Genomic DNA, 10,676 nt, shown 5'->3' on the forward strand with positions numbered 1-10,676 from the left:
GGCAGCCGGAAGTGGCGCGCGGCCCGGCCGGATGTTGATGCCGCGGGGCGGCCATGGCGGCGGCGGCGGCGGCGGCTGCGGGGCCCGGCGAGCGGCAGAGGCGGGTGCAGGCGCTGAGCGCGGCGCTGCGGGCCCGCCTGGGGCCCTACGAGCCGCTGCTGGGCGCCGTGCAGGCCGCCCTCGTGTGGGAGCGGCCCGGGCGCAGCGCTCTGTGCTGGGCGGCGGCGCACGGCCTCTTCTGGTGAGCGGGCGGGGGAGGCCGGGCGGCCCGGGGCCTGTGAGGGGTCCGGGGGCGGCGGGCGCGTCCCACCCCGGACCTGGGCTGCGGCGGAGCGGCCGCGGGTACACGAAGCGTCCTCGCCGCTCGGTATCGTGGGAGCCGCGGGCTCCGTTCCGCACCCCCTCCCGCCGCTCGGTACGGCAGGAGCCGCCGGCTCTGCTCCCCCTGTCCCCACCCACCCTCTCGGTTCCCCCACCTCGCCGCTCGATAGCTGCTGATTCTGGTCTCCTCTGCTCGGTACCGCGGGAATCGCCGGCTCTTCCCCTGCCTCTCGGTACCCCAGGAGCCACCGACTTGGTTCCACCCCCTCGCTCCCGCTGCTCGGTAGCACGGGAGCCACCGACACAGTCCGGGCTGCAGGAGGGTTTGTGACCCCGGAGCTCGGTTAACGCGGCAGGTGGGGGCTTGGCTGCGTGCAGGATCACGGCCCCGGTGAGCCAGTCCCGGGGAGGAGTGTGCCCGCTGCCTTGGAGGCGAAGCACAGGGCTCACCGGCAGCCTCTGGTGGTTCTATGCACAGCAGGATGGTCAAGGCTGAAGCACGGGGCTCACTGGCCGTTCCGTTCACAGCGGAATCATAGAATCACCAGGTTGGAAAAGACCCATCAGATCATCGAGTCCAACCATTCCCATCAATCACTAAACCATGTCCCTCAGCACCTCGTCCACCCGTCCCTTAAACCCCTCCAGGGAAGGTGACTCAACCCCCTCCCTGGGCAGCCTCTGCCAGGGACCAATGATCCTTTCTGTGAAAATTTTTTTCCTGATGTCCAGCCTGAACCTCCCCTGGCAGAGCTTGAGGCCATTCCCTCTCGTCCTGTCCCCTGTCACTTGGGAGAAGAGCCCAGCTCCCTCCTCTCCACAACCTCCTTTCAGGGAGTTGGAGAGAGCAATGAGGTCTCCCCTCAGCCTCCTCTTCTCCAGGCTAAACACCCCCATGGTCAGGATGACTATCCCCCGGGATGGTCAGGGCTGAAGCACAGGTCTCACTAGCACCCCTGGGATGGTCAATATACAGCAGGCTCTGAAGCTGGGATGCCTGCTGGGAGTGATAGGACTCAGCGAGGCTCTCTGAGCTGCTCTCTGCACTCCTGGGCTGGCTCCCAGCCGATGGGCACTGCTCTTCTCTGGCTGTAGCTGTCCCCAAGGCACTGGCCCATGTGGTGTCTGGTTGTGTCACCCCTCTGCGTGCGCCACACAGGTCAGGTTGGTACAGATTTGTTTTGCTTTCCCACAGGTTTTTTGCTCTAACTTCTCTCCGCTTGCTGTTCCTGGTTGCATTTACCTTGATGATCGCAGTTTGTGTGGATCAGTGGAAGAACAGAATCTGGCCTGAAATTGGAGGTATGTTGTGACATTTGAGTTGATACCAGCAAACCAAACCCTGATTTTAGCCCTAGAGGTGCTCAGGCTTTGCACCGCCAGGAGTTCAGTGGTTAAAATCCGAGAGGTTTGGCTTTGCAAATCTAGAAGCAGGCTAGAAAATCCTGACCAGCATAAATGCAAAAAAAGATTTTTCATGCTAGGAATAGTGGTATTTGTCTCAAAGGATCTGATGCGTGTGAACTGGTGCAGCTTTTGAAGCAGTGATTCACCTTCCAAGTACTCAGTACAAGAGCCAGAAATTGAGGCATGTGTGGATTACATCTGGATTTTTTCTCAGCATCTGTAACAAACCAGTTTTGTGTTTGAGGATGGAGATGGGTCCCAGCCTTGCTGTTGCATGGAGATTTTCAAAGGAGAATCATATTAACAGCTGTTCATGAAATTGGTCTCAGGCTCTCAGTACACAAAGCTGTTCTGTTTCTCATTTGTGGTATTAAAACTCTCATGAATGCTGCCATTCTTAAAATCACAGAATGGTTTGTGTTGGAAAGTACCTTTAAAACGCAGTTCCACCCTCTGCCAGGGGCAGGGACACCTCCCACTGGATCCAGTTGTTCCAAGCCCCATCCAGCCTGGCCTTAAACCCCTCCAGGGGTGAGGCAGCCACCACTGCTCTGGGCAAGGGCTACCCCACCTTCAGCATAAAAAATTTCTTCCTAATATCTAGTCTAAACCTCTCCTCTTTTAGTTTAAGACCATAACCTCTTTGTCCTGTTGCTACAGGCCCTGCTGAAAAGTTTTGCCCTTCTCTTATAAGCCCCCTTTCATTACTGGAAGCTGCTCTAAGGTCTCCTCAGAGTCTTCTCTTCTGCAGGCTGCACAACTCCAGCTCTCTCAGCCTGTCCTCACAAAGGAGGTGTTCCAAGCCTTTGATCCTTCTTGTGGCCTCCTGTGGACAGGTCCATGTCCTTCCTGTGCTGAGGGCTCCAGAGCTTGACATGGTATTCTAGGTGAGGTCTCACCAGAGCAGAGTGGAGGGGCAGAATCCTCTCCCTCGCCCTGCTGCCCACGATTCTTTTGACGCAGCTGAGGATACAGTTGGCCTTCTGGGCTTGGCAGCTTCGCATGGGCGGGTTGGTTTGCGAGCAGCGAGTCTGGTTTTTGTGCACTCAGAGGTAGTTCCTCAACAAACCAGCTGTACAGCTCCTGCTTCCACGTCCAGCCTGTGTTTCCATAGTTCTTGGGAAGGCGTTGGAGCTCTAGCAGCAGCTTGGTTCAAGCTCTGTAGCCAAAATGATGAGGAAGCATCTGCCTAGCTCCCATATGACCTTGATTTTGATTTGTCAGGCTAACTAGTAGATCCCTGGGTCACTTCTCAACTCCCAGCCTGAGTGAGAACGTATCAAAAGACTTAAATCTCGGATACCTCTGAAAGCAAGCTCTTCTTCCCTCGCTGTCTGGGTGTGAGCAGGGGATGGAGGGAGATGGAATTCTGGTCACTGTAACCAGAGCAGCCTCCCAGACAGCATCCAACAAATACTGAGGAGCAACAAGGAGGCTCCTATGATTTTGTGCTGTCACATGTGTGCACTCAAAATGTGTTATGGAACCACGCGTCTCCGGTTCTTAACCACAGTTGATGTCTGTTCCAGATGTCGCCCACTAAAGATTTACTTAAATCCCAGGAGCTACGCGTTCTCATGGCAAATTCCTTGCAACTAATCTCGTGTCTGTTCTTAATATTTTAGTGTCAAGACCTGACGAATTAGACAGTGAGAGGTACGACGCTAATTGGATCCTCTGCTCTTTGGTGCTTTGCTGTGTTGTTGTGGCTGACACGTGCTTGTAATGTTGGCTGCTTTGAGAGAGGAAGGAAGAGGGAGCCGTGTAGTGGAGGGAGGATGAAGCCCTGGACTCTGCCAAGCCCCTGGGACAAGTTTTTGACTTGCCCAAGCCTTTATGTTATCTGGACCTTTCCCTCATACCCATCTCCAATAACACTTGCTTGAGTGTTGTGAGACTTTCCCTGCCACTTCCCCCTGCACCCTTAAGTTAGAGGTGGTACCATAAAAGCAATTCCTTTTGTCTGGGCTTCCACTAGCATGAAACCAGCATTTTTTGGAAAAAAAAAAAAAAATCCAGCTTGTCATGTCTTCTGGGAATCCCTAGGGAATGTTTAACCAGCTCATCCCAGGAGCTGTTACTGCATAGTTCTGATCTGACTGCAGCCTTAATAAATGACTAAGAAGTGCTGGGTGTTGTCTCACACCTTTCTCTCTCTGGACACACCTTTCTGCCTACCTGTGCTGGAACTCTGCTCCGGATTACGTCACTTGAGCTCTTGCTAGTTGACTTTTTTCTTTTGCAAGAGGCCCAGGTACAAAAGGATTTGCTCTTTCTAACCCTCAGGTGCTCTGCCTGGCAGCTAAAAACCACTAATGCAACTTGCCAAAGGCAACGCCTCCGAAGTAAATGAATATATTGAAGTACAAGTCAGCCTGTAAATCTTGTGCTGAATTCTCGAGGGTTGTAGTTAACCAAAACGAACAGTTTTGCTTGGTTTGCTTCTACACTGCCCTTTCTCTCCAGTAGCATGAAAAGCAGTCTAAAGCAAAAGACCAGATGACTGAAATTTCTGCTTTTTAGCTGCTATGGGAGGGCTGGGACCCTCACGGAGTGGTACAGAGAAAGGATGCTTTGGCAGGGTGGTGTTTCAGAAGGTGGTGTCTCCAGAGCCCAGCACCTGGTGGGGAAGAGAAGGTAGTATTGAGATAAGCGTTTGTAAAAGGTGACATTGCACTGATGTTGGTGCAGTAATGTCTGTTCCCGAATTCTTCCCTTCTGTGCAGCTGGGGATATGTTCACCCTCGGCTGCTCGGCGTGCCAGAGCTCTGTCACCACTTGGCTGAAGGGTGGGTGACCGGGACCAACTTCTTCAGCAATCTCTTCATTTTCAAGAGGCAAAACCCTGGAAAGGTAAGAACGTGCAGAGCGCAGCAAATAAAATGTTTGGTGTGGAGCCTCTGCTGAGCGCCAGTGTCCTTCGGTGGTGGCATCTGGCACTGGCTGAGGCCATTCGGACATGGGAGATTCCTGTGAAGTGGTGGGGAGGAATGGGAAGCTCAGGCAGGATAATTACGTTGCAGAGGAGGGAGGAGAAAAGGAGTGGCAGTGTGTCGATTGCCACAGTGAAGGGAAAATGCAGCTGCTCCTCCTGGAAGCTTTTTAAAGCGTCTGCAAAACTCCTCTCTCTCATTGGATTTTAGCAGTTGGAGAAAGTGTGTCAAGCTCCTTTTTTTTTCTTTTTTGTTTTTTTCTTCTGAGGCTTACGCTTCAAAACCTGTAACAGTGTGGTGCTATCCTTGTCCTTTCCACTTCCAAGAGCTCTGTCTTCTTTAGCTTCTTCCTTGTTTTTTTTCCTTTTAGCGCACCTGCTTTGGGAAGCTTCTCATGTTCCAAGACAGAGGCCATGGCTTGCTGCCTGTTGCTCAGAAGCCAGATCCTTCTTGTGTCTGTACTTGTCCTAGAGTGGGGTGGAAGGCTTTGCTGTCATTAGAGTTATGACTTGACCTAGAATTCACAGGAAACAAGATGATCAAGAGCTGAGTAAATCCCCCTGCTCTTGCCCTGGAAACTCACTGTGTCCTATGTCTTCAGTTCTGCCTTCTAGTGTGTGGAGCCTTTACTTTCCTGGCTGTCCTGGGCCGCTATATCCCTGGACTTGTGCTCTCCTACTTACTGTGTAAGTAGATCTCTGTGCCAATACAGACCTACAAGTGAAAGGGGTGGAAATGGGTGGGACCTGAATGTTTGAGGGATGGGGCTCCTCTGCTCAAAAGGAAAGCTTGTGCGAACGGCATTAACATTTAAAATAACACATCCTGCCTGGAACGTGGTGGTTCTTGGCCAGTACTTGAAGGTCTCTAGTCTAAAGAGAACGTGTTTCAGTGCTTGGTAACTGTAGATCTGAGTGTTCTTAGGTTGGCCTCTCAATTTTCTTGAATTGGCAGAGGCGATGGCACCAATTCTGACTGCCTCCCCCAGCGTTGTTGTGCTCAGATCTTGCACGCTGTGTCTGTTACACTGCATGGCACGATAGGCAAGGTGTTTGCCAAGCAGTATCCTGAACAACCTCCTAATCGGCATTCCCACTTGCCTCAGTGCTCTTCGTCCTGCTGTGGCCCCTTGCTGTCTACCACAGACTGGGGCAGCGCATGTACATGAAGCTGGAGCCAGCTCTGCAGCGGCTGGATTTCAGCGTTCGAGGCTACATGATCTCAAAGCAGCGGGGGAAGCAACGTAAGTTTCTGTGCTCTGTTCCTGACCCTCGGGACCTGAAAACCAAACCCTGGGTTGTGGCGTGGGACAGGGCTGCGCGTGCAGCAAATGCTTGCAAACTGCTTTGGGAAGGAAACGAGGTGGTTCTGCTTCTGCGAGCATCTCCTTGTTAGCTGCTGGCGTGAGCTCTTCTCAATGCTGAGCTGCTCCATTTCTCAGCTGCTGGAACTGTGTGTTCCATATTGCACTGAAAAAAAGAGGAGGGAATCAGTGCAAGGGAGCTGCTAAACATGTTCGTCTCTGCAAAAGATCTGCAGCAGCCCCAGTCAGAAATGATCACGTTGCTCTGCTGTGGAACAAAGCATGCTGTGTTCTATTCTATCCAAGCTTGCCAGTTTAGGGTTTTCTTGCTGGTCCCATATAGCCCCCTGTCCTAGCAGCAGTAATAAACTTTGACTCTGGTTTCTGGCAGTGCGTCGCCAGCATCAAGAGGCCGAGGATGATGCGAGTGACAGTGAAGAGGAGCTCGCTGCGTTCTGTCCCAAGGTAACAAAGGGTATCTGAAATAGAATCATAGAATCATTAAGGCTGGAAAAGTTGAGTCCAAACATAGAATCATAGAATCACCAGGTTGGAAAAGACCCATCATCGAGTCCAACCATTCCTATCAAATACTAAACCATGCCCCTCAGCACCTCGTCCACCCGTCCCTTAAACCCCTCCAGGGAAGGTGACTCAACCCCCTCCCTGGGCAGCCTGTTCCAGTGCTCAATGACCCCATGCCTAACCCCACCATCCCTACTAAACGAAGTACCAAAGTACTGCATCTACTCATTTTTTAAACACCCCCAGGGATGGAGACTCTGCCAATGCCCTGGGCAGCCTCTTCCTGTGCTTCACCACTCTTTCAGAAAAGTTATTTTTCCTGATATCCAATCTAAACTTCCCCAGCACAACTCGATGCCATAGAAATAGAAAAGCTTGGCTGAATAGAACAAACTCACTGCAGTGTGTGGACAGGCAGTGCATGGCTCTGTATCCAGCACGCTGCACCTGAGTGGTGATGGAAAATTGGATGAGGATATTCTTTTGGAGAGGTCTTTGCAGTTCTGTCTCACTCAAATATGCCCAGCGCTGCCTGTGCCAGCTGCTGTCTCCTAGGCCGGGTGGTAAAGTTTCAAATGAGCCTTGGATACCGGCCTCTGTGAGGGCTGAGTCTAACTGGCAGCCACTGGATCGCGTGTTTTGTCTTGAGGTGCAGGACTAAGCTTCCCAGTGTTGATATTTTCAATCTTCTCTCCTGTTTCCAAGCTGGATGACTCTGTGGTCGCCAAGGAGCTAACCATCTCCGACTCGGAGCATTCAGACGCTGAGGTTTCGTACACTGAAAATGGAATGTTTAACCTTTCGAGGGGCCAGACTCCCCTGACAGAGGGATCAGAAGGTGAGAAGAAATGGGCAGTGGCTGGGGGGTGCGGAATGCTGAGCAGGCGCCGGTGGGAGGAAAGATGCATTCACTGCCTCTGTCCTTGAGGTGTAGCTGTTTGATGTCTGCCTTGCTGGCTAAGATGAGATGCAGTGACCTGTTTTTTCAGAGCTGAGCTTCCTTCTGAATTCCTGCAGTGCTTTAGTAGGGCAGTGGCACAGCGGCTCTTCACAGGCAGATCCAGCTCAGCTGGTCTTGGGCTGCCTGGATACGGGGAGGAGGAGGTGGGAGGTGCCTTCCTCTGGCAAAAAGTTCAGTGTTTGCATCCTGTGCGAGGGATCTGGGAGGTCCCTGGGCATTCAAAATAGCTTTATGAGGGGGAAGGAGCGAGCGTATGATCTGTGAGGTGACGGGAGGTGGTGAGGTGATAGCCCAGCTTCCATATTTCTGTGCCTGGAGGGTGTTTGGCGTTTGCGCTCTATTTCATCATAGAATGATTTGGGTTGGAAGGGACCTTAAAGCCCATCCAGTTCCAACCTCCTGCCGTGGGCAGAGATACCTCCCACTGGATCTGGTTTCTCAAGACCCCATCCAACCTGGCCTTGAACACCTCTAGGGATGGGGCAACCTGGGCCACTGCCTCACTATTTAAAGCACTTCCTTCTCTTCCAGACCTGGATGGCCACAGTGACCCTGAAGAATCTTTTGCCAAGGATCTCCCTGACTTCCCTTCCATAAACCCAGAAGCAACTTGCATGGATGACGAAGATGACACCAGCATCGGGATCCCAAGCCTGGCCTGCCGCCCACATGCAACAGAAGATCTGCATCTCTCTTATGACCCAGAAGAATCTGGCACACTGCCCTCTGTCCAGAATCTGACAGACAACATAGCTGGATTCGTCACCAGAGGGATGATCCAGTTGGCACTGTCGGGAGCCACTCAGCCAGGCTCCTCACGCAGCGACCATCCCCAGAGAGGTGCAAAAACTTACCTGAGAACGGCCAGCTCGGACTTGGACACTGATGTGGAAGGAGATGACTTTGAATTGCTGGATCAGTCGGAGCTGAACCAGCTGGATCCTGCTGGCTCACGGGGCCAGTAAGCAGTCCCACCACTTCCCACTGGTTTTCTATCGCACATCGTGGAGGGGGAATCCTGAAAGGAAAAGCCTCGCACAGTTCTCTAGATCATCTCCTGTGTGGGTACGAGTGACGTGGCAGCCGGTCCTGGCTGCGAGCACCACTGTGACTTGTGACTCTGTAGCCTCGCTTGGATTTAAACTCGTAGGGAAAGGATGTTGGTGTGAGCGCTCCACAATCACCCCGGCACTGCCTGCGGGATGCTGCTTCCTCCGAAACTCCTCACCTCAGACAATAAATGTGGTGTCTGCGGCTCCACAGCCACCACTCAGCCAAGAACAATCCTGAAGCTTCTGGGGCTGATGTGTGACTGGGTGAACAGGACTGGTTTCCCCTCAGACTTGGTGTCTGGGACTTCATGCTGTACTGTCTTTATGACAACCATTCTCCGCTCCTACAATGTGCACAGAATCCAAGTCTTCTTTCCTAGCAATATCCAGGTCCGGGTAGAAACAAACCCTTTGCTCCTGTTGTGGACACGGCCACGGTGTTTGTATTTGCGATGACCACTCATCCCTGGTTCTGGCTTCCTAGTGATGCTGTTTTGTAAGAGACGTGACGGCAATAAGACACCTCCTGTGATTGCCTGCAGAGAACATCCGTGTGTGCGGCTGCTCTTGTGTTGCTTTCCTGAAATCCAGACTTAACAGTTTGCTAACAATTTACCTGTGCTCCTCCGGCACAGTTGGGCGAGGACCCTCGCAGTGCCGCACTTCTTGAGGCTGAGAAAGAGCTGGGGTTTCCCTGGCAGAGGGAAACAGAGCAGCTCTGTCCTGCCCTGGGTTTGTCCCGGGGACAGGGACAACCTGCTGCTTCCCAGCCTGGTGCACCCAAAGCTGTTTGATGGGCACTAAGCAAGGACACCACCAGGATCCCTCTGCGGGACCCCGGAACCCCCCTGTGCATCTTCTAGAGCCCCCTTGGGCCCCTCTAGAGACCCCAGGACTGAGCACGTCTGGGGAATGGGGCTAGTGGCTCTGCCTATGCGTGGGGGTACAGAGGTGGTGCCAGGACCCCTCTAGGAACCCTGAGGACCCCACTAGGGATCCCCAGACCGCTTTTGGGACCCCCAGGGCCCTTCTAGGACCTCTCTAGGGAACTCCGGGACCCATCTCGAGCCCCCCAGGACTGTGCATGGATGGGGGACAGGGCTGGTGACTGCACATGTGAGGAGGTGGAAAGGGGAAGCCAGGACCCCTCTAGGGAGCACAAGAACCCCTTTAGGGACCCTCGGTAACCCTTTAGAGCCCAGAGGACACCTCTAGGGACCCCCAGGACCTCTGCACATCATCCAGGACCGTCTCTAGGGGACCCCCAGGACTGCACATGCTGGGGCGGTGGAGTGGGTGGCAGGACTATGGACCTATTTAGTGACCCCTCTAGGGACACCCAGGACCCTTCTGGAGCCTGCAGGTCCTCTTTAGGGGATTCCCAGGACCCCTCTAGGGACCCACAAGACCCCTTTGGGACATCCAGAACCCATCTAGGACTCTTCAGAGCCCATCAGGGCCCCTCTAGAGCCCCCCAGGACTAGGCACGCATGGGAATGGGACTGGTTGCTTTGTGCAGGAGCGGAGGTGGATGGGGGATCCCCTCTAGGGACCCTGGGGACCCCCAGGATCCCTCTAGAGCCCCCTAGGACTGCACATGTGTGAGGAACAGGGCTGGTGGCTGTGCACATGTGCAGGGGTAGAAATGAGGAGCCAGGCTCTGGAGAACCTCTTTAGACACCCCCAGGACCCCTTTAGGTACACCCAGAATGCCTCTATAACCCCCAAGACTCCTTTAGGGATCCCCAGCACCTCTAAAGGATACCCAGGACCCCTTTATGGAACCCCTGGACACCTCCAGCGTCCCCTGGAGCCCTCTAGGGAACCCAGCACCCTCTTGTGGACCCCCTCTACCACCCCAGGACCCTCTAGGATGTCCAAGACCTCTTTACAGACCCTCAGGACCCCTGTATATCCTGCAGAACCCCTCTAGATCTGCAAGGACCCAAGTACATCCCCCAGGACCTCTTTAGGTCTGCTAGGACCCCTCAAGAGTGCCCCAGGACTCCTCTTGAGCCGCCCAGTATCCCTTCAGGGATCCCCTGGACTGCTCTAGGGACACTGAAGACGCCACTGGTGGGTCCCTGGGCACCTCTAGAGCCCTCATTTCCCCATTAGGGACCCCTAGGAGCCCCTTCTAGACCATTAACACCCCTCTAGGATCTCCAGGACCC

At 53.7% G+C, this 10,676-nt stretch overlaps 1 protein-coding gene across 1 annotated transcript; it reads left to right on the forward strand.

Annotated features, from left to right (window-relative positions):
- Positions 1–20: 20 nt before the first annotated feature.
- RETREG3 (reticulophagy regulator family member 3) lies at positions 21–9,048 on the forward strand. The gene is made up of 9 exons (XM_069876891.1): positions 21–241; positions 1,517–1,623; positions 3,354–3,384; positions 4,455–4,581; positions 5,263–5,347; positions 5,767–5,904; positions 6,356–6,429; positions 7,195–7,327; positions 7,982–9,048. Exons 1-9 carry the CDS (start codon positions 54–56, stop codon positions 8,413–8,415), a joined length of 1,317 nt encoding a protein of 438 aa, XP_069732992.1. The 5' UTR covers positions 21–53; the 3' UTR covers positions 8,416–9,048.
- The last annotated feature ends 1,628 nt before the right edge of the window (positions 9,049–10,676 follow it).

The sequence above is a fragment of the Phaenicophaeus curvirostris genome, chromosome 26 (assembly GCF_032191515.1).
Source record: "Phaenicophaeus curvirostris isolate KB17595 chromosome 26, BPBGC_Pcur_1.0, whole genome shotgun sequence".
Taxonomy (NCBI): domain Eukaryota; kingdom Metazoa; phylum Chordata; class Aves; order Cuculiformes; family Cuculidae; genus Phaenicophaeus; species Phaenicophaeus curvirostris.